Raw genomic sequence first — 25,079 nt, 5'->3', positions numbered from 1 at the left:
CAAATATAATCTTCATATGGATGAAACATGAATAACAGCATAGTGAGAGACTAGGAAAAACTAGTCACGTGCTAGATCAAATTATAACATATTGTTCTGACTTTATGTGAATCCAGAAAGTGCAGCTTATTAAACCATGATTTACAGAATATGATTGTTCATAAAATCTTAACTGAAACAAAAACATGCATTGGTGAGTGGTGCATGTATACAATGAATTAATTTCAAAGACTGAGGTTCTTATCATTTTATAGGGCACTTCAGGCAAAAAAATCTTTCATGTGCACAGGTCCAAATGAAGTTTGGATGGGATTCTAATGGAAGCGTGGAAATTTAAAATGCAAAACCTCTGGTTTTACATATGTTGAGGATGATGTCCCCAAAACAGTTATGGTCTTCTCAAAATTGTTCTCTGTGACACCTGCTGAGTATACAGTTCTTGAAATTAATATAGAAAGTATAGATTTTAACATAAACAGTCTCAGAGAAATGTTTGTTGCTGAAAAAGCACCTCTGGAAATCTGTGGCAAGCAAAATGTTTACAGATCAATCAAAAGCATTATTTCGAAGTCCTCATACCAATTGAATCCTATTTCTATGTGCTTCTGGTTTTCTACACATTACTCTTTACCAGTTGTGAATATGCCTACCCTTTAGCTATTGTGCAATAAAATAAAAGTGGGACACCACTTAGGGATGTCTCGTGAGAAACTATGTGTGAGCAAGACAAAATATTAGTGGTAGAGTGCTTTGACTTAACTATTCAAGCCAACTGTGCTATCTTCCTACTTGTCCTGCTTGACAAGTTCTCACTTTTTTTTCAACTGGCATTCAAAATTAGATGGTCACCAACTCATAGAGAACATTTTACTTGCAATATAACTGTTATACTTTATATATGTTTCTATTATACTTTTGATTATATTTTAGTTAGAATGTAATCATTATTTCCAGCCAGTATAACTTTTCTAATCTTGAATCAAGTGAGGCTTTTTGGTTTTGTGCTATAGAAGGTAACATTTCTCAACTTAGCCATGATGTTCGATTTCTTTCGTTTACTTACCCGGTCGTTAAAATGACCTTATTGAATAAGCTTTCATCACACCCCGACTAATCAGAATCAGCTAGTAAGGTAAAGCAAGGTAAATCCATGATGCAAAGCCTTGAGGAACATCTTAAACTACCATATACAAATAATATACAAACGTCATGCCCATTCAGTTTTATTAACAACTTTGGTTCCTCTCCGCCGCCCCTCCCTTTCTCTCGCACTTTGATTAAACCTGCATAACTCCAACTATCTGAAACGCTAAGCTGATAAAATGAGGAGGCGAGTTCAGGGAGGCTCCAAAGCTCTTTTAAAAACAATCCCTTTCGGGGGGGGGGGCGGAGAAAAGAAAGAAATCTCGGCATGTTCTATTCATACACCATCTAAGTAAGAGAAAGGTGGCATTACGACCACTGGATTTGGAAACGTCGAAGTGAGGAGGGGGGGGGAGAGAAATGGTAGAGGCGTCAGCGAGCTGGATACAATCCCGCAAAAGAGGAAGGTAGGTAATACGAGGCGGTGTGTCGTGCGCGCGCGGCGCGGGGGCGGAGCTACTCCTCTTTGAACTCGGCAAGCCGAGTAGGAGGAGGCGGTGCCGCGTTGGGGCGTCGGGCCCTCGGCGCGGAGAGCTGCGAAGTGGCTGCTGCCCCTCCTGGCTTCCTTTTGCCCAGGGGCTCCCGACGGTCACCTCTGGAAGGAATCGCGGTTAGGGTGCGAAGGCCAGTCCCGGCTTGGGAACTGGATGGGAAGCAGCCTCAGCCAGGGTGGCTGCAGGGGCGGCGGGCATGGGGGAGCGCCTTAGCACGGCCAGCTCTCCGCCGGAGCCAGACGGAGCTGCCCCCGAGCCGCGTCTCTCGGGCACGGAGACCCAACCTCCGCTGCCCACAGTCAGTGGAAGGACACCAAGGCCACAGCAAGAGGACGATGCTGGACCGCCGCCGACTGAACCGCCAGGCCAGGAAGCCGGCGACGGCGGCGGGGCTCCCTTGGAGGAGGGTCCACACTCGGAAGCACCAAGTAGCAACAGCTGCCGGCTTCCTTTGAGGCCCGTCTCCCGTGCGGAGAGCGAGCAGTCCCGCGACGGCCCACCGCCTCTTCCTTCTCCTCCTCTTCCTCCAACTCCAGGAGAAGAGGGCCGACAAGAAGACCCCCCGCCCGCCGTCTCGCCGCCGCCGCCCTCCCAGCCGAGCGCAGTGGGAGTTGGAGGAAAGGGGACCCCTTCCGGCAACGTCGAGGTCGACCTGTATCTTCTGCCCGAATCTTTCTCCGGGCTGATCTCCGGGGACTTCGGGACCCTCTTGGTGCTTTCTTGCCGCGTCTGTCTGGAGGAGAAGCCCCTGAAGCCGCTGCCGTGTTGCAAGAAGCCAGTCTGCGAAGCGTGCCTCAAGCGCTATCTCAGCTCCCAAGTGGGTACAGCTTTGGCGCAGTTGTCCTTGACCTGCCCTTCTCTCCCCTTTCCCCGGAACGGCTCGGGGAGGGGGGGCGATGATGTCTCCCCCTCCCAACAGGCCCTCGGGCGGGTGGTCTTCGCCGGGAGGCTGCCTCCCTTGTTTGCCTCCTTAGGGCGATCCCGAGTTGCCCGTCCTTCCGTCTCCTGCGGGCGTCGGTAAAATCCGTGCGGGGATTATAGCGCTCGGGACATGTGCAGAATGTTTCCCTCCCAAATCCGCGAAAATCTACTCTCCACCCGTCCCCGATGTTTTAGGGGACGGAGCTGCCAGTAAGGAAGTCGGGGAAAACCTGGCTTAATCTTCTTCTATCCCTTAGATTCCCACCGTCGTTTTTTCCTATTTCATACGTGACCGTATGTGGAACGTCCCTCGTTTTAACAACACGTTCTTCCTGAGTTGAACGCCTAAATTATTTTTTTGTTATCCTCCACAAGGTTTAGCAACACCTTTTGTATCGGTAACCCCCCCCCCCCAACACATACACTTCCTGTTCTGTATCCTGCATCCCTGAATTTCCTGTTCTTCCTTTCTCCTCTCATTTCTCTTTGGTCCACTAAGCAAAACTTGTAAGGGGAGCAGAGGGGGGGGACACCTTGTTTTTAAAAGACACAAATGTCATGCTTTCCTTGAAACTTCCTGCTCCTGGTGTGTGTGTGGGGGGGGGGAAGGTGATTGGAATGGGCTGGTTGTTTATCGGTCATAGAAGCCATTGAGGGCAGTGCAATGAGAAGATAATGCAGCCTTTCCCGAATTTGAACTTACTTTAGGTTGAAACAGATCAGGTTAGAGTATGGATGGGAGATATTGAATAGAATAGTGGTTCTCAACATGTGGTCTGTGAAACCCTGGGAAGAGGGGCACGATGTCCTCACTGGGGGTCTGCGAAGAAATGTTATGATTTAAATCTTGAGTTAAGCCTTGGAGGGCCATGGTCTGTGGCTACAAAAGGTATTTAAAGGAGGTCCATGATGAAGAAGAGGTTGAGAAACCACATGGATAGAATAAATAGAAAGTGGGGGGGGGAGATGGAAGTGGAAACATCCTAATGTCAAATTCTTCCATGTTGTTGTGGGGAAAATTAACCATGTGTAGTCACAGTAGTAATTGAGAATCAAGCTCAACTTGAAGGATACTTTTTACATTACTCAGTGCTGTAGGAAATGGCATAATTTTCCTTTTCCCTCAATATTAACAATCCATTGCTGCTCTAATGATTGAGTTCTGTTGCAAATCATATAACTGCAGCTCCTCCTATGGGACGCACAAACGCACACGTCTGCATTTTTTTTTCTTTAATGTTAGCTACACTTCGTGTTTTGATTTTTTTTTCTCTGCCAAAACTCTCTTCACCAGAGTTCAATTTTTGCATTTCTTTTAGAGTTAAAATCAGTGCGGGGAAAGGAAAAAAAGAGACATAAATGGACTTATTCCTCTGTAAAGAGAGAGAAAAAACTTGAATGTTATAGAAGTTGAAAAGGCTTTTCAGTTTTTAAGAAACAGTTTTCAGGTTAGTTAAGAAAAAATGGTGTATGGGTGAAAGATATTAGTAAAATTAGCAGCATTAGGTTTGTGTCCTCTATAATGCTAGTTTACTTATCAAAAAGTGTTCTTATCAACATGTTGCTGACATGCATTTTTTTCTTTATCTCATATTTGATGATATCATCATAATTTTTACAAAGAAGATTAGCAGAGTTCATACCTACTCTAAGCCAAGGATTGTTCTAACTATAGTTTTCTTAGTTAGATTCATACATTCTGCTAAACCATAAGCTATGTTTTGCAAATGTATTACATAGATTACACAAATCACATTATGAATTAATTTTGTGAACCCAGGTAATTGTAGTTTAGTTAATAAACTGTGACTTAGCAGGGGAGGTGAATCAGGTAATTAACTGACTTTCTCATTTAAAACTTTTAATCAATTTTAATCAGGCGAACAGCTTGGATATGTATTTAAGCAAGATATTCTTTTTATGCTGTAGAATAGCTGTTATTCATCAAGGTCAGTTGAAGATATTCATAAATAATGTTTAAAGACCAAAGTGATCATCTATTTCTATTTTGTTATTTTCTATATGTATCAATGTATTTAAAGCTCTTATATTTTCCATTCATCTGAAAATACTACTAGAACAGATTACAATTATCAGAAATAAAAGAATCTTCAGACCAAATACAGAAAGAAAAGAGGGTAAGAGAAAATAATTTCCTATATATTAACAGCCCTGTGACGTAGGAGCAAGCTATGAAAGAGTGATGTGGTTAAAGGATCTAACAGTCTATAAAGAAGTTGAATTCCGTCTCCATATTTACATCAAAGAATCTGAGAGACTGCAGCAGTTTTATCTATATGTCTGACAAAAAAGCTGTTGCCTATATGTCTAAATTTTTATGGTATATTTAAACTGAGTCATTGGGAAATTGGACAAGAGGTTATTTAATATTTTACATTTATATGAGGCTTTGCACTCTTGTTCTAGTAAAAATAAAATCCTATGCCCAGTTTTGGTACTAATGTTTTTGTTTTTGTTTTGTTTTGTTGCTTGTCTTGATGCTCTTTTGAAAAAGTTTATTTTTTACTTGATAGAAAATTCAGGTCTTTCAGGATAGGTGGAATGTTGACTTGCTGGTAGTGTCTACTGATAGGCACACTTCCTCATTTTATTCTATAAAATTTCCCAGTAATTTTTGTTTCCTAATTCCCTCAGAGGTTGAGGGAACTCTGGGCAATTTTGAGACACTAGTGACATTATTCCAAGCTGCTGACCAAGATTTATCTTGAAAACCCTTTTTGTGTTTGATTTTAATTTTAAACATACACATAACACCTGAATTATAAAAAGGAACTTACTTTTTTTGTACACAATGGACAAAAATTAGTTATTGTATACTTATATAATTTAGTTCTATGTTTACTATGCTGGCACTTCATAAGTTCGCATGTTGAAGGAAAATTAAAAATAGTATATAACATGACAGTAAATGTTCCAAAAGCTTCATATTTATTCCTTCCACGTTACAACATCTCTTTGAATAGGTCAGTGTTACATTGTTTATTATTTGTGACTTTCTTTGCTCTAGTCTAGAAAGTACAGAGTGTGTTTGCCCATAACCCAGCAAACACAATAAAATGTTTAAAATACTAATTGGGGAAAGAGGATATCAGTTACTGATGAATATCAATTAAAGATCATACCACCTTGTAGAACTATGTATGCAGATGTTGATTTTAGCTAAGTCTCGAGCTTTCAGTCACTCCAAATCTTAATGTTAGGTCTCTACTCCAATAATAATAAATTGAACTGAATAGGATTGCATTTTTTTGCATCAGAAGTGACAAACAATTATTTTTAAGGTACTTAAACTCAGAGACAATCTTTTGAGAGGGTGTATCTGAATTCATCACTTGAAGACTCTGGAATGGGGTTGGGGCTTGAAGTATTTTTGAATACTAGAAACACCGAATCAAGGTCATAATGACCCACAGTAATGCATATTGTTTTGGACAATTGGGGTCATAGGTCCTCACCATGCAATGTTTGTTTAATGGGTAAATATACTAAATAATTAAACAAAAAGTTTTTTTTAAAAAAAATGAAAAATGTGATGTGCATTGTGCGTAGCCCAAGTCCTGGCTTTGTTGTTTTCTGTAGAACACACCATACAAATGCATGCTAGATTAGGTTGGATAAAACTGTATATATAAAGTGATTGGTTCTTGACTTATTTTTGATACACAAAATTGCAGCAGCTCCCTCAGCATAGCTTGGCCAGGAAATAGGAAATATTTTGCATGATAACATTATATAAGCAGTATACTTCAAAACATGGGTTGGTCATGTGCTGTCTTCAACCAAATAATAGGAAATAACTGGATTATACAAGGCAATAATACACAATAAGAAAATGAGACATCATAAAAAGCTGTAATTGTATTTGTTTGCTTTGGATATAGCATTTTATGTGCATCCAGCTTTATTGTGTTTGAGAGGCTTAAGACCATGTGTCTAAAGCAATTGTATTTTTGTTTCAACAAAATATAGTTGAACAAACCACAGCTTAATCTTAACATTTGAACCTACATTGTGCCTACAATGAATTGACCCTAGTATGCCTTATATAGTGGCTGAACAAGGAATGGATATTATGGCAAGAATATTCTTCATTTTTTCTTTAGATGTTTCTGGTGAGAAGAATAGAACATACTTAAATCTCAGCTAGAAATAATTCTAAAGCTGCTTCAGTCTTCAGGATTATGTCAAGTGATGGGGCGAAATGTCCAACTCTATCTTTGGCAAACATTTTCAAACTGTTTTACTCTTTAATCAAATTTTGTAAGATTCTAAGCAAAAAGATTCCCTTTTCTATTCGGCTGCTGACAAATGACTGTGTCACCAGAAACATTTCTGTGTTTTGTGCACACCGTTTGTTTAATAATAATAGGTTTACCTACAGATAGTCCTCGATTTATGACCTCAATTGAGCCCAAAATTTCTGTGGTTAAATGAAACATTTGTTAAATGAGTTTTGCCCCATTTTATAACCTTTCTTGCCACAGTTGTTAAGTGAATCACTGCAGTTGATAAGTTAGTAACCCGGTTGTAAAGTGAATAGGGCATCCACATTTACTTTGCTCATCAGAAATGGGATCATATGACCGTGGGACACTGCAATGTTATAAATATGAATCAGCTGCCAAGCATTTGAATTTTGATCACATGAACATGGAGATACTGTAAAGGTCATAACTGTGAAAAATGGCCATAAGACACTTTTTTCAGTGCTGTTGTAACATTGAACGGTCACTAAACAAACTGTTGTAAGTCAAGGACTACATGTATGTATATTAAAGAATTCAAATGTTTTATCATAATTCCACTAGGCTGGAATAACAACAAATCTGTCCAGAGTATTCTCGCTATATTAAAATTTGAATTATTTGTTATAAAATTCCATGTAATGTATTATGTTTGCTTCATTATATGATATATATAGGTGCAAAGAATATCATTACTGAACTTTAAAAGAGAATGTATTCAGATTTAAATTTATTAAACACTGTATACTGCATGCTGTTAATGAGCTGAAAGAATAGTATTACACTACAGTAATGTCAGACAAATAATGAGCAGCTGGAGATAGAAGCCTGTGGAGTCAGCAGGCAAAAATAGGCATCATTTTGAGTAAGCTGAGTCACATATTCAGTAGAGTTTTTCTAGCCAATCATCAACTGAACTTTAATGGGTTTTTTTAATTAAATTGTTTATGTATAGGGCTCAGGTGATGACAAAAATGTATCTGACACTATATTAGCCTTTTTAATTTCCAGCCATATGCAGTATATGAAGTGTTTTCTTGCTGTACTTTACTTTATTTCTCTTATCAAGTTATGGATTATAGTTCTTTAAATCATTGGATCAAGATAACTCTGTGAATTACCTTGGGTATTACATGAATTGCTGTTGTTTTTGTGTTGCTTTCTGTTGCTTTCTGTTGCTTCTTTGTTTCTAAATGTTTTATCAATATGTAAACTACCCTAAGAGCATATAAATATATAGCATATAAATTTAACTAGTTTTTATTTTGGTGTGCTATTTTAAGGCAAGAACAATAACTGGCAAAATTAACCAAGCAAACTTTAGGGCATCAATCAGTTATTTAAATGTGTGCATTAATAGTCCCCAAATATTAATTAATATGTATGCTATGAAGTGTTAAGGGACTTCACTGCATTTACACAGCATTTTATAAGATCAATTCCAATAATTCCTGAGCCCTTTTGCTGCACAAGTCTTCCTTCCCTATAAGACTGGTAATACTAGATCTGTGAATGCTGTTGAATGCTTGATATGCATGTACTCTATGGAAAACACACTCCTGGGTATGCCCATATGTTTTCTATATAGAGTAATGATGCCTTGCATTCAATATACTGTTCAGAGCATGCTGTGATGGCTCAGCTCAAAATATTTTGCATTATAGGGACTGCCTAGGCTTTTTAAATTGATTTTCCAGCAATTTTGAGTTGCAATTTATTATGTTGAATCTGAGGAATTGCCTTCTTATACAGAAGCTATGCTTTTTTGGAATCATGATCTTTCAGTCAAACTGGACCTACTTCAAGCCAGATAGAATATACCGTGACCCCTCCCCCCGAAATAAGCACTTGGCCTTATTTTGGGGGAGGGCTTATTATTTTTAAGGGGAGCATGGTCACCTCATGGCTGCTGCTGTGTTGCAATATTTTCAGGAAGGGCTTATTTTCAGGGAAAGGTTTATTTCAGCGCATGAGCTCAAAAGCCCAATTGGGCTTATTATCCGGGGAGGTCTTATTTTCAGGGAAACAGGTTAGAGACCAAATGCACCCTAACATGAACTTTAGTGTTTGATATACGCCCTAACCTTGCTGTTTTTATGTTTGATTCTTTCTTAGAATGATTTATATGTGGTGCAATTTTAAATGAAATGTTTGAGATTTCTTCAGAAGCAGTGCTATTGAAGTAACTACCATAGTGTTAGCTATCATGTTCTTTTTAGTGATAATTAACCAGTTTTTTATAGCAGGCTCTTACTGGATTGAGGGAATTCAGGTTTGAAGATTCAAATGTAATACAGGTAGTCCTCAACTTACAACCACAATTGAGCCCAACATTTCTGTTGTTAAGTGAGGCATTTGTTAAGTACATTTTGCCCCATTTTATGACATTTCTTGTCACAGTTCTTAAGCAAATCACTGCAGTTGATAAATAAGTATCTCGGTTCTTAAATAAATCTGGCTTCTCCACTGATTCTGCTTGTGAGAAGGTTGCAAAAGGTGATCACATGATCTTGGGATGCAGCAACGGTCATAAATATGATCAGATGCTGAGCATCTGAATTTTGATCACATGATCATGAAGATGCTGCAAAGGTTGCAACTGTGAAAAATTGTCATAAGTCACATTTTTCAATGTAACTTGTAACTTTTTCTGCTGGTTGAATATAGGCTTTGCTCAATGCAAGAGAGAGGGAAGGCTTCACCACAAATATTACTCTTCTTTCTACCATACATACTAGTTTGACCAATTGCTGTTTTGTTAAACAGTATTCTTGGTATTTTATTTATCTAGTTATGAAATTTATATGCTGCCCATCTCACCTAGAAGTGACTCTAGTATACACCAGTGTTCCCAAACTGCTCTGCTCCTGGGTACTGTTGACTGATAATTCTGAGATTTGTAATCCATCACAGCTGGACAGTTTCAGGCTATGAAGGGTTTATTGCAAAACTTCCAACATCACTATAATTACCACATTCCAAAATGGGTTGGACCAAGGCCGATTTTGAAAGGGATTTTTAATAGTCATTTTTTCCTTGTTTGCTGTTTCTTATTTGATTCAATAACACAGCGGATGCCATTTTAAAGACATTGCTGGCATTAAATGAAAAAGAAGAGGCGCGTTAAGCCATGATTGTACTTGGTGGGTTACCCTAATTTTAAAAAGAGATATTTAGCTTGCCAACCACACCACTTATGGTCTATTATGCTATATAGATAAAATGTTGTGGTTGGAAACTTGTAATTTAATGCAGGTACAAGAAAAGTTGGAAGTTCATTATCTAAAATAATCCAGTGGCAATATGCGGTTTCCAGAATCACTTGAAGAGTTTTCTGAAACTATAATGACATTTCCACTGAGATATTTAACTGGTTGCTGAAAAGGATATGCATTAAGAATGGTCTGGAAGGCCATTGTGGTCAATTTCTTAGGACAAAATCATTTGGGTCTGCTTGAAGTTAGATGTCAACTGGGCAAATTCAGAGGAAGTATCTGAGACTAATTCTTAATAGGTTATCTATGAGGAGTTTGATTCTGTAATAGCCAAGGAACTGGACAAGGTGGACTCAGCATTGACTTTACGCATGTAGTCTGGATTTTTCCCTTTCTAGTTGGTGTAAGTCTCTGGGGAGGTGCTAGGAACATATATTGAGCTGGTGATAAATGCATTGCTAAGTAGAGGTAGTGGCCATCCTCCCTGAAGGAAGCAATAGGTGCTTCTATTGCATTACATTCTGGAAACTTATGGTTTCAACCTTCCGTTTTAGGGATGGTTGTTAAGAAAGTCATGGGGCTGCCTTTTAGAAAGCCCTGGAGGAATCAGTCTCAATTTAGTCAGATTTCAGGCACAGTACATTGTGACATAGTTTGCATTATGGGTAACCATATAGGAGAAATATGATGCTCCTAATGCTTTTTGATCTCTCTTATTGCCGTTCAGTACTGTCAATTATGGAATCCTTCTGACTTGCCATCAAGGATTTGGAATGGGAGGCACTGTTCCACCATGATTCCAACAGGGTCCAGTTGATGGTGATGTAGAGAAAGTTATAGGCTTCACTGTTATGGAATGAAGTCATCCTTCTAAGCATGGGCTTAGGTGTTTTCAGTACATATGATAATGCCAATGAAATCTGTGCAGATACTTGCTTGGGTCTGGAAAGACAGCGATAGATTGAGTCTTAACCCCTTCGGGATGGTATGGTTCTGGGCTTGTAACCCATTCAACTCCAGAGCAGTTTGCCACAATAGTTCTGGACTGGGTTGGTCTCTACTGTATTGACTTGACTTATAAGTTGGAAGTTCTTCTAAGATATACTGCTCCTTCTAGGGAACAAGTGGTAGCTCCCTCCTGTGATATAGCCTTTTCTTCAAATAACATCTTTCCTTTTGGCATTTTAGGAGGTCTATTAAGACATTGCCAGTTAAACTGATTGTATTTTCACTTCAGCTATAAAGTAGTTAATTATGATTAGTTGGTTGTATTTTATTCCTAACTCCCAGTCTTACTATAAAATTATATGTTGTATTGTTTTCTTCCTTTGTAACTTTTTATGCTGAGTAGGAACTCTACGATCAGAATCCTAAACTGTCACAAATCCAATAAAAGTAAGAAACCAAGTGTTCTTTAAATCTTTATCATTTAATACAATTGCTACAAGGCAAAACCAAGGGATAATGGGTAGTTATAATAGTTGTTTGTTTGTTTCCTTATAGGTATGGCTTTTCATCAATAAGGGCAGTTTGATTCAAAATGTATTAAATTGCTCCTACTTCTGAAATTTGATTCAGTTAATTTAGTTCTGTTTAAAAATAATACTTTCCAATATTATTGTGTGATTTGTTTGTTTGGGGAAGGTTCCAAGCACTCAGTTATCATTGCCTATTACCTCCCCTACTTCATTTCTCTTCAGGTGCTTTTAATATAGGACTTGTCAAGTTGCTTAGATATCAAAGACAGTCAGTCACGTAATAACATTTTTCCTTTTCCTATAAGAACTCAGTAAAAATAAATTATTTATCTAATTATTTTCAGCCATTTCATGTCATGCAGAATAGGTTGTCTTGAGGAAACCAGTTCATTCTTTCAAGTCTTTAATCCAAGGATGATTGTGGTTATGTCCCCAAAGTAATAAGGCACCTGAAATGGAGTTTGCTTCACATATTAATTCAGAAATAGCTTGCTTGGATTTAAATCTCAGTGTGTTAACTTTTTGCCAAATAAGTTCCAGTTACTGAAATGATACAATATGTGTTCCTTAAATCTCCCTTTGGAAGTTCTACAGAAGTGAGAATGTTTCATGTTAGATGAATATTCTGTGATTTCAATTTCTGTATTAAAATGTTTTTTTAGATGAAGAAATTTTGTAAAAGTTACTCAGTATGCTGCAGAATATTTCATGTCTTGAGATAAAAATGTGGGAGGGGAAGTTCTTTACAAAATTGAATTAAAGATTACAGATTCTACTTTCACGTTAATTTATAGTATGATAAACAGTATTAGGTTTTTATGTCTCAAGCTTGGAAGCAGATAGAATTTTAATTAAATTTCAGGAAAGTGGTACTATTCCAAAGTTGGGTTCTTTAAGGCTTTAAGCTATGAAAATGTAATAAATGAGAAATATTCATTTGTGCTAAATAAAATAACATACACATTATCTGTAGATATTTATATACTTTGAAGGAATAGATGATAAGATTGGAAGATATATTTTCTGTGTTTCAAAATCAGTTTCCAATTCAATGTTAAATTGTCTTGAAAAGAAAAGAAAGAAATCAAAGTTGCTATTTTGATTTTGGATTTAGACACATTCCATGGAAACAAATTTTCTAAGGAGAAAATAATAAAATTGTTACAGCAAAAAGGAATTTTGTTGTCAGTTGCACCTGCAAGAACTACTTTAACTGAAAGGATGTTTTGCTTCTTGATAAACTAGACACCAGGGAATCCCAGAAAGGGGAACATTCAGACTGTGGTGACTCACTGTCTCTTACCACTGATTTATATACTGATCATTGAATTAATTTACCTTGCACTCAAATTTTAAATACAGTTGATACTATTGCAACCTTCCCCAAGCTATCACCTTCCAATTGTCTTAGGGTTGCCATGTTATGTGGGAATTGCAACTCCAGCATAATAAAGCATGCTTTATTGATGACTGCTGCTTTAATGTATCTACATACTCATTGATTTCTGTAGCTGTAATGGAATGAGTAGATGACCTTGGGGGGAAAAGGAGAAGAGATGCTGCCTAGGAAATGATCAGATAAGAGAGGCAGAACTCCACACACACACCCCAAGTGGGTTAATAGCCACAGAAAGTAAGGAAGGAAACCCACCCCTTAATTGTTCAAATGGTTAAAAGTGGTGTACTTGGAAGATTCTGTCAATGTAGCCTCACAATAAAGTAGAATTAGTACATCTAGCTGTGTTTCTTGTCTGGCTTACAGTGTGTCTGTGTGTGCGCGCGTATGCGCACACATGCACATATGTTTGTGTGTGTGTGTAGGTAGGGACTAGCAATAATTTACTGTTACCATACTTGTATGTCAAAATTATTAGATTACTGTATTAATATTAAATTAGTGTTATTATTCATCACTCCCATTTGACTGATTACCTGGCAATTCTAGCTGTGGAACCTGATACATTCCTCTGTAAATGCTAAAATACATGTTATGACATATCTAGGGCTCTATATGGGTTCTAAAAGGTTGGGTGTGGCCCCTAAAGCCCTTCCAAAAGTTGTTGCCAAACTACATTTTAAAAATGAGATTTTAAAAAATGAGAATAAAATGCATCCGGAATATCCCTATGATTATATTAAGTTAAATCTATATTTAATTTTAATTCTAAATTAAATAACATTTTTAAATCTTCAGCCTATTATTGGTTTGTGTCCCCATGACCCCATTCCAAGATTAGTATGATCCTTAGCCCAAAGAGCTATATACCCCAGATTTTAAATGAATGTATCTAAATACTGAATTTTCAACACATTTTGGTATGCTGACATACATAGTGCTCTAAATATTGCAGGGCAGATATTTCATTGCAAATGTTTAGCAGGATACTTGCTTTTAAATAATATATAGATAGTTGTATCTAAACTCAGCTTTATAGACAATAAATAGTGGATATCAGGGATGTGAGAAATTAATCTCTTATTAGTGTCTCACTCTATTTGCTTCTGGTTCCTGTTTTTGAAGCAATTATTTTTTGCTTCTGAAATACCAAGTAGATACTTATAATAATTATGCAGTATGTAAGTAAAGCCTCCATATGGTATTATTTCATATACTACATCATGGTACTTTTGAACTTTACTTTAGTCTTCAAATAATTTATTCTTGTATTAAAATTGCATGTATGAACAGTTTGACCTCTGAATTCACAGTCTCTATTGAAATGTGACGATCAAGAAATCATTTCCGTTCATAGTAAAAGAAGCCAAAAAGGGAACAAAAATCCCAGAATGCCTCTTTATCAGCAATACAATACCCAGATGAGCAGAGAATAACACCAAAATTAACATTAGGCCAACTATCAAGAAGAAAACTGTGGTTCATAGCATACCAGATTTAATTGTGGTTGAAAAGAATGAAATGTGGATAACTGATATGACAATACCAGGGGATAGGAGAAGATCACAAGGTATCAAGATCTGAAGTTGGAAGATTATTGCATAAACCAGCCATGGTGGTCTCAGTGGTTCACACTGGGTGTCATAACAAAAAAAAAACTTAGATAGCACTTAGAAAATCTGCACAATAACACAATTTTCATCTGCCAATTACAAAACCACACTGCTTGGATTTACTATGCTGATACATTGCTATCCTAGGTTTTTGGCAGGAACTTGATGTATATGAAGGCCATCTTCTGCTAAAGAATTGGCAGCTTTAATTTCACATTGCTGTGTACAATAATAATAATACAAAGTTGGTAAACTCTAATCAAGTGAACGGCCTAACTATGAAAATAGCTGTGAACAACCAGATACTAAGTCAAAGCAAAATAAGAACCCTATAGTATCTTCCAGTTAATATTCCAGCAACTAACATTGAGGGGCTGACTGCTTCTTGACAATAAAAAAGTAACATATAATGATAATATTGCCAATCATTTACCCTCCGTGGATTTTTTTAATGTTCAGGAATTACAGCAAATTCAGAAATTAAAATATTACCAATATTTTTTGTTGGTCATGAAACATTTTTCTGAAATAATCCATTGAGGCTGTTGAAACTAAGCAATTCTGGAATTGGATCAGAACTTCCAAAGAAATTCAACTACTCCAACAGAAAAAAAAGATGATAGCATGATTGTTGTTTTATGTCTTATCTACATTTCTGCATGGAATTTTAGCACAAGGGATTTGATAAGTAATGCAAGTTCATTTAGAGAAGTTTTTCTTCACATTGTGTTGCTGTACTGTTATTCAATTCCCATTATACTCAGCACAGTTTGTAGTCTTAAGACGTGGAGGGTACACGGTTAGAAAACATAATTTTAGATGAGAATATTCCTCAAAATGTGGAATATTGTGTCCTTGTTGATATTATTCTCAAGTCCAACTTATAGAATTGATTTCTACCTTCAGATCTTGAATGGATTTGGGCTGGTATATTTGAGGAATAACTATTACTACTTTTAGAACAAAAGAATGTCTCTGCTTACTTTTTAGATCAAGGGTAGAGAGATGTTCAATATCATCTTACTGCTTGAAGTTTAGTAAAAGACATGGACTCCCAAAAGGCAACATTTCTGGTTCAGTCACTAAATCAATGATGTGCAACTTCTCAAGTTTGAAGTCTTCTCTCGGCTTTGATTGCCATGCTGGGTTACACTCGAGGTACAAGGTTACAAGGGGGTCAAACTCATGTCATACAAGGAACTTTTTTCCCCTTCACTAAACTGGGTGTGGGTGTGGCCGGAACGTGACGCATCCGGCTCGCAGGGCAGGAGTTTGAAAGCCCTGCTCCACAAATTAGTGACTGGTGCTAGGATAAAATATACAGTACAAAAGGTAATGTCAAAAGTTTTCCCTGTCCAGTCACATCTGACTTGGGGAGGGCGGGGTGCTCATCTCCATTTCTTAGCCAAAGGAGCCAGCATTGTCTGAAGACCATTCTGTGGTCGTATGGTCAGCATGACTATAAGCACACAGAATGTGTTAACTTCCCACCAAAGTGGTACCTATTGATCTATTCTCGTTTGCATGCTTTTGAACTGCTAAGTAGGCAGAAGCTGAGGCAAATAATGGGAGCTCACCCTATTGCACCGCATTCGGCTGTCAGCTTTTTAGCCACAAGCTCAGCGTCTTTAACTGCTAAGTCATAGCACCCCTTATACAATATATGAAGTGAGATATCAAGGCTGTGAAATGTTTGAGTTTCACTTTGGAAATGGTGCTTTGAAACACTCAGGAATGCAAAGGCAGCCCTGTTTGGGCATCATTAAAACAGCATCTGATTACCAGGATGAATAGTTGGTAAACTGTAACAAGAAGCCTCCCTCTGGTAGCTGTGCAAACCTGGAAAATTAGCACATCTGCTTTAATGATATGCAGACAGTTGCTGTATTTGCATGCATGTGAATTGTCTTTTGAACTGACCCTAATTATTGCACAGTCCTATAACATTATCAACATAATTACTTTACATAATTATTTTGTGCTGTTGTCACATTATATTTTGATAGTGGACATTGAAAGTCTCTGGGTGCTGCACCTAAAGCTTTGGAACCATGCTGATTTAAATCAACAATTTTAAATTAGGAAGAAACTAGACCAATTTATAACAAGTTCTTGCCAGTGTGATGCATATACCTTATATTGAGCAGTGGTTGCGAAGCGGTTAGAATGCAGTACTGCAGGCTAAATCACTTTTCACTCCAGGAGTTTGATTCTGAGAGGCTCAAGCCTTCCATCCTTATGATTGTAAAATGAGGACCCAGATTGTAGGGGGCAACATGCTGACTCTGTAAACCACTTAGAGAGGGCTGTAAAGCACTGTGAAGTGGTAAACAGGTAATCTTTGACTTACAACCACAATTGAGCTGAAAACTTCTGTTGTTAGGTGAAACATTTTTAAGTGGGTTTAACCCATTGTATGACCTTTCTTGCCACAGCTGTTAAGTGAATGTTCAAAACAACATATAGCATTTGAAGTGTAAATACTCATAATAGAATAAATCCTAAAATAAGCATTTTAAGGCTTAATTGAACCAACCGGTCAGCCTTCCTAGGTATACTGGACAGGAAACATGATGAGCTAATTCTATTTTATTTTAAGGCTACATTATCAGAATCTTCTAAGTCTGAAAGTACAAATCACTTACCCTCTTTTTACAAACTGATAAGTTAAGAGCTCTCTCTTTGTCCCCCAATACACAAAGTCATTATCACATCCCATCACAGGGACCCAGGAACAGATCTGTTTATGTTGTGGTGCCTGCCATATGGAACATCATTGCCCCAGAGATTAGACTTGCACTGACTTTACTGGCCTTTCTGTAAGATCTTGAAGAAAAGTTTTTATTATCCAGCCTGATCCTGTGTCACAGGGATGTCAAACTCAAGGCCTGGGGGCTGGATCGGCGACGGGGTGCTTAGATCTGGTCCACAGGCCTGTATGCAGCCCTGCTGGGCTCCATTTTCACTGGCAGAGGGCTGCAGGAGGATTGCACAAGCCCCACCCAGGCCACCTCAGTGACATCTAGTGACATCAAGCTGGCCACGCCTACCCTGGTCACGCCCACTCTACCATGCCCCCTCCCCAAGGTCAAACACAACTCTGATGCAGCCCTCAAGCCCTGCTGTTCCATGATCAACCCCTGCTGTATCATGACTGTCTTTTGTGGTTTGTTAGCTTGTCTTGGCTGTTAAATATTTTTTTAGTTTTGTTACCTTGTTTCATGGATGTAGATGTACCTAATAGATCTAGCATTCACTATTACATAGTACAGATTAATTTGTCTGGGTAACTGATAATTTTTGAGGATTTTTAAAATTTAAATTGTGCAAACATGAGAGATTAAAAACCTTTATTCTTCAGTTTGAATTTGTTTTGTAGGCAGATTTTTTTTTTAGAAAAAATTGTCTACACAGACTTGGTGGCAGAGGTTGTCCTTAAATGTTAGCGAATTAACACTCTTCACAATCTCTGAGCATTAGTTATTTTATTGGTCCAACCAACTTCTGGACTCTATGAGACCACAGCTTCTAATTTTTATATTAGAATATTCCATAATGATGTTAATAGGTTCTGCTTTTTTCCCTTTCATTTTATTAATATAGCTTGTAGTAGTTACACACAATAAAATGGATACTAAATTAAACCCCATTGCCTTATACCAGGTAGTCCTCATTTAATAACCACAATTGGAACTGACAACTTCATCATTAAGCAGTGTGATCATTCTGCAAGATACCTTGTGCACCCAACTTTCAACTTTTTTGCTAGCTTCTCCACTGATTTTGTTTGTTGGGAGCTCTCTTTGAAGCATGAAAATGGTGATCATGTAACTGAAGGATATGGTGAAGGTCATAAATACCTGCTGGTTGTGAAGCACCCTAACCTCTTTGTTACATGACTATGGGAATGCTATGATGGTCATAAGTGTGAGGGCTAGTCATCAAATTACTTGTTCAGCCCCATCTGAACTTTAAACGGTGACTAAACAGGGCAGGTGTTAAGTGAGGACCAGGACTAGTTATTCACTTAAAGGATGAATTGAATAGTTCTATGAGGTTACTTTTGTGACATATTATCTTATCAACATGTTCTTCTGTTTATATGCAGGTGCAAGTGGGGCAAGCAGATATCCCATGTCCAATAACAGAGTGCAGTGAACATCTGGATGAAACCACCATCCTCTTCAATTTGCCACATGATGACATCATCAAATATAAATACTTCCTGGAACTTGGCCGTATTGGCTCAAGCACCAAGCCATGCCCTCAATGCAAGCACTTTACAACCTTCAAGAGGAAAGGTCATATTCCGACCCCTACCAAAATGGAGAACAAGTACAAAGTGAGCATGCTCACACGAGTTATGGATTAAATGGCAGAGTGTGAGCAGCAAAATTAGGCCAGGATATAGTGGGCATTTAAATGGGCTTTCTTCTCTTACTGGAATCTCATGTAAGATGTGTTTTTAGACTACAAATATATAGCTTATACCCATTATTAGTCGACCATTAACCTATCTGGACTAACTAGTCAGATACCATGTTAATCCTTATGTTTGTTACATCTTTTTGTTTGGAAATGGCTATCCGGCCTGCATTATTTTATGGAGTTTGGCAGTTCTTACCCTTTGAAGTATTTGGTGGTCTTTGCAATGTTTATTTTAAGTATTGTACTATATGAGTACCTAGCTGAAGTTTACAAAGTTCCCAGTTTTACTTTTGTGATTTGGTACTGCTCTGAAATCGACCATCTCAAAGTACATGGAGGGTTTTGCATTTTACTCTTGGGATTATTCTGATAATTCTCATGCCATGTTGGTCTGACATTCTATTAGTTAATAGAAGTCACCTACAAGAATGCAGATATAACGGGGCTCAGTATAACACAGTAATAATGGAAATGTGTTGTTATATGTGCAGAATATTTTTGGAAAAATAGACACTAAAAATATGCATGATAAACTACTGCATGTGCCAGATTATAACATAGTCCCAAGATTATAACATTGTAAATACGCAAAAAGAATTATCAGTAATATAAGCATAGAGTTTTGTCTTAGATTCTTATTTTTAATGCTTATGTCTAATGTTAGAGCAATTTGAAGGACTATATAATAGAAAAAAACAACATTTGGAAATAGTGGTTCAGTGTTCTACAAGATCAGGACTACAAATTAGGGAGTGGTAGAGAAATGTATAACAAAATCTTTCCTTGTAATATTGAATGTGGTTCTGATATATTATTAACTCATAGTTCAAACTCATGGGTATGCTCATTGATTTTAGAATTTTCAGTTGTAGATAATTCATTGCCAGAAGAATGCAGTAAGTACTAACTGATATTTAAGTTTTTTTTTTAAATGCTCAGTATGGTATGTAAGACTTGGTATTTTGCTAGCTTGTTTTTCAACATAGACTTTTATAGAACAGAAATTTAGAAAAGCCCCACCAAAAATTAAGAGATCAAGGTTTCTTCTACATAACACCGCTATTTTGTTGGTTGACCAAAATAGATACTCATGTCAGTTTAAGTAGAGTTAAATATTTCGATGCCTTTTGTCACTAACTGTTACCAATAGGTACACAGTCTTAGACATGAGTAATGTTCTACAAATCATATGGAAATAATTCATTATATTCCAAAAATGTTTTTCAAATAGTGCAGGGATACAAATTGCTCTTTAAAGCAACTGAATCTATTTACAAAAATATATAGCAGCTCTACAAGACAGTCACATGATCCTTGGAAAAGATGCCTTTGTTTTAAAAAGTTTTAGACTATGGTCTCATATTCACTAAAGGGACCTTTTGGAACTGAATTGGAAACTCTGTACATCCCTAATATTTACATTTTAATCTAAATATTTATTAGATTGCATTTTATAATCTATAATATTTCATCATATTGATAATATAAAATTAGCAATTAATTAGATATAAAAGCTCAGTGGTCTTGGGAAAAGCACACTTTTTGAAAATATTTTTATAACACAGGGCACTTAATGAATATATCTTTTTTGTATTCTTAATTTTTATTTTAGGATTAATGTACTTTATATTCTACATTCTCTCTTGAATTGTTTTTTTCTTAAATCACATTGAAAGGATTAGAAAGCAGATTCAAAGTTAATAGAGTTAGAACTTTGGAATGTGTTATTGACTTGTATCCTTACTCATCCCTCACTTTATTTCTTAAAAGTAGTTTTATTCTGCTGCTGTCTACACAATATGGCCAGCACATTGAGTAATGCTGCTTTAAAGGCTCCCCGCCCCTAACTTCCTAATAGTTGCTATGTCTTGCAAATATGTAACTTGTTACTGTGGACATTATGACCAACTCTGATTTAAGAAAATCTACAAAATGCATGTGAGCTTTGAACCATAATTTATTCAGCTCATGATACCTGATCTATTTTGTGGAATTATCCTTTAGAAAAACATTATACCTAGGAAAATCAAACTTAAATGTCCATGTCAGTTGTTCATGAAAGACATCCAGTGAAAAAATCTGGTAGTATGACATTAGGGTGGATATATCTTGTTTTCCTAAAATAAGGCTTGAAATTTACAGAGAGCTCGGGTGTATGCTTGAACTACAACTTGTACATTTCTGTGCACTCCTCATGTTAGCATATATAGCATCCTCTCCCCCCATTTTAACGCACAATATCAACACTGTTAATATACTAGGTTGAAAAGCGTGAAAAACACAATTGGAAAAGAAAATCTTCACACACAAAATCTTGGGGATAGGCTATCTGGTGCCCTCTGGATGCTGTATATTGCAAGACTTGTTCCCCTAATCACTAACTGTGTTGATTGAGCTGAGGAAAATTAAATCCAAATCATCTGGAGGGAGCCAGGCTAAATCTTAGATTTATTCATTTAGAGTATGGCATGGAATACATGGATAACGGTAGTAAGGATGTATAGAAGAAACACGTAATAATATCAGGCACATACACTGAAGATCTGTGGTCAATTTCGTAAGATGTAAGAAATTCAAGAAGTTATATTTTGAGTTAGATTTTTGTACCCTATTAGATAAACTGTAAAGTTGTATAAAGCACTTTATACACTTTATAAAACACTCATTAAGGTATTTGTAGCCTTATAAAGGTTCAAATGTTGATTCAGTGGTCTTCCCAGGCTGTTTTGTGTATGTATGCAAAGGCATCTGTTCCATAGGGTATACAGGCAAAGTTGTTTCGCTTGCAGATACCTGCTGAAACTATCTGGAAGATACTTTAAGGCAGCTTTGTCAAGTCTTTCAGAAGATGGAGATACTTGGCACTTTGAATAGTGGTCTTTTATGTGCTAAGTACAATATGCACACCTAACTTAAACCTTCAGCTGAAATGTTTTTCACATATTTAATCATCTATATTTTAGTACAGGGCGGGGCATAACCTTTTCCTAGGGGGTCACAGCAACACTTGTAATAACAACACAAATAATTCATACACCATTTGAAAGCCCATCAAAAACTGAGTTTATTGACACGATTTAATAGTCAGTATGACCACCATTAGCCCTTCGAACAGCATTCAAACGAGGTGGATAAGAACACAACAAATCTTCAAACAGTTCCGTTCGATTTTCCAGATTTTTCAACACAGTTTCCAAATTCATTCTCAAAGTTTCAACCGAATATCGATTTTGACCTTGCTCCTGAATCATCAGAGCTTCCACTTCATCCTTAATTATGGCCCCAATGTTCTCTGCCGGATTGAGATCTGGCGAATTTCCCGGCCAGACGTCATTGCCCCAAAATTCGACATTGTTTTCCTTTAACAATTGCTGAGTCGCATTTGCACGCATGCAAGGAGCTTTGTCATGAAGAAAGACAGCCTCACCAACCACCAAGACATTGTCTGGATCACTGAGAAATGGAATGACATTCTCCAATAACATTTTCTCACGGAAATAACTGCCATCCCAGGATTCCCCTTTATCCTTCAAAACCCAATGCAGTTTCTTGGCTGTGAAAATGACGAAAATCCCGATGCAAGTCGGATTGCGAACGATTTGTCGATATCGTTCATGTTTGGCGATGTCGTCGACGTCTTTAGCCCAAATTCGATCGTTCTGGAAATTCGGTTTTCGAATGGCATAAACGAAGAATTCGTCAGATGGCGCCAAATGAAGAAAATCTTCCTCGGTCCATTCAGACAACCAATCGCACAACCAAAGCCGATCTTGAACGTGTGTTTGAGTTTTCAATGGTTTGCAAATGACGTGGAATGGCTTCAAACCTTCTTGTTCTCGATATCGGCCGATTGTCCTTTGATCAACTCGTTTTCCACGAATTTGAAGGATTTCTTGGGCCACTTTTCGGTTTCCTTTTCGTTGTTTGCGACTGCCAGTTGCAATGATGGCTTTGCTTTCTTGGGACAGTTGCAGAGGACGCCCTTCTCCAAATTTTGTGAAACATTCTTGGGCTGTTTTGTTCCAATTATCAGTAACCCAATCCGGATGACGTTTCAATTTGTTTGCAATCCATTTTCGATTGATAAACGTCGCTCCAGCATCGCGAGCCTCTCGAAAGGCAATGCATTTTATTCTGTCAATGATCCTTTGTTCTTACGAATCGAATTTTCCAGCCATTCTTAAAGCAAATTTAACATTTAATAACTCATTCAATTCAGTTTTTTATGGGCTTTAAAATGAGGTGTCGCGGAAGTTGTAAACTGCTGTCGATCTTGCTGTGACCCCCTAGGAAAAGGTTATGCCCCGCCCTGTATATATATGATTGATTTTCTTCTGCAGAGAGATTTTTAAGGATTGATTCAGTTTTGCTGACATCCAAAATAAAAACCACTTGCTATCTTTCTTAGAACACTAAGCTTTACAATTCTTTGCATATAGAGGAGATATCTGCAATGGCTGATCTTGTAAGATTATATCAGCTGTTTCCTACACACTGAAAAGGAGAATACTCTGTAGTATATAGTAAACGTTAAACTTGCAGTATAAATCTTGTTAGTGTTGCCTTTTTTTACTTCAATGTTTTATTGGTTCTAAATTTTGCACTTTTTCTATGCAAATGCACATTGCCAAATCATTAAAAAATAATGATAATAAAAAACTATCAGGTATAGTTTTACAAGCAGCTTATGTCTGGCTAGGTTTAATTTGATATTAAAATTTATCTCATATTGTTGAAGTGGCCAAAAATCTCTGTTGTGAAATTAGGTTTTTGTTGAACATTAAGAGCACAACTTGCTCAACTAGGTCATATTTACATATGATTATTAATATTTCAAAGGTCAGCTGCTTTTTTTGAGTTGCTGCATGTTAAGCAGCATGAACAGTTCCCACTAAAGATAGAATATAGCAACTTGGAAAAGTAGAAAACCAGGTTGGAAGGATAATTAGTTGGTTATCTAATTTCTAAGAAGAGGCCTAATCAAAGAATTTCCAGTATTGATCAATGCAAAATATATTTATGTTATGACTATTGATTCAAACAATATAACATATTCTGTGGAAAATATGATATAGGAATAAATAGTGTATTTGCCCAAATATATGTTACCAGGAAGAACATTTGTTAGGTTTATTGTGTCTTTTCTCTAGAAAATCATGTCACAATAGATAGAATAGAATAGAATTCAATTATTTATTAGCCAAGTGTGATTGGACACACAAGGAATTTGTCTTTGGTGCATATGCTCTCAGTGTACATAAAAAGACAAGATACATTCATCAAGAATCATAAGATTCAGCACTTAATGATAGCGATAGGGTACAAATAAGCAAATCTGGGAGGTATATTGGGCTAAGAGATAGCAACTGTGCCAGTGAGCCTTGGTGGCTGGGAGGGTCTTGCACATGGAAATCTCAAGTGCTGTTACAACAATTTAGACATAACATTTCACTGGGGCTCATTTATCTAAGAAGAAAATAGGGACTTATCTGTGCGTCCTTGAATTCCTGAATGAAAGACCACATAAACTCAAACAAATATAGTCAGTGGCTAAGGGAAGTACCTAAAACAAAGGAACTGTAGTTATGAGGATTTTGCGTGTTATATAGTTTGCCTATTATTTCAGGCAGTAGTAGGGCTTAGCCACATTGCACTCATCCATTATATATATATATATATATATATATATATATATATATATATATGTATGTATGTATGTATGTATGTATGTATGTATGTATGTATGTATGTATGTATGTATGTATGTATATGTATATGTATATGTATATGTATATGTATATGTATATGTATGTATGTAATTGACCCCCTCCTCCGTCCAGTAACAAAAGCTGAGACAAGCGTAAAATGGAATGTCCTTTAATAACAAGACGAGACTCTCGGTGGCTGAAAGCCAAATAAACAGATAAGGACCTTGGCAGCAAGACTGACAAACTTTGGCAGCAATTCAGACAAACTCTGGCAACAATCCAGCCTGCCAAGTTTATTTCTCTTTAGTCAAAGCGTTGACTTCTGCAAGAAGGGCATGGCACAAGCAGTCTCTTTTATAGTCTGGAGAGGAGCCTAATGACCATCAGCTGAGCGTAATTACCTCCTGTAATTACTTTG

At 37.2% G+C, this 25,079-nt stretch overlaps 1 protein-coding gene across 2 annotated transcripts in view; it reads left to right on the top strand.

Annotated features, from left to right (window-relative positions):
• Nucleotides 1-1,639: 1,639 nt before the first annotated feature.
• Nucleotides 1,640-25,079, top strand: part of RNF217 (ring finger protein 217) — a 48,279-nt gene continuing 24,839 nt past the window's right edge. For both annotated transcript variants that reach the window (XM_014065339.2, XM_014065340.2), the window contains exons 1-2: nt 1,640-2,454; nt 18,634-18,867. In XM_014065339.2, the coding sequence (XP_013920814.2) occupies nt 1,834-2,454; nt 18,634-18,867 (855 nt within the window). In that variant the 5' untranslated portion in view covers nt 1,640-1,833. The remainder of the gene's footprint in view (nt 2,455-18,633; nt 18,868-25,079) is intronic.

Source organism: Thamnophis sirtalis, unplaced genomic scaffold (assembly GCF_051295495.1).
Source record: "Thamnophis sirtalis isolate CommonGarterSnake01/CBP01778 unplaced genomic scaffold, rThaSir2_p1.2 scaffold_6, whole genome shotgun sequence".
NCBI lineage: Eukaryota > Metazoa > Chordata > Lepidosauria > Squamata > Natricidae > Thamnophis > Thamnophis sirtalis.
The sequence above is the reverse complement of the archived record's forward strand: the minus strand, read 5'-3'. Positions and strand labels throughout refer to the sequence as shown.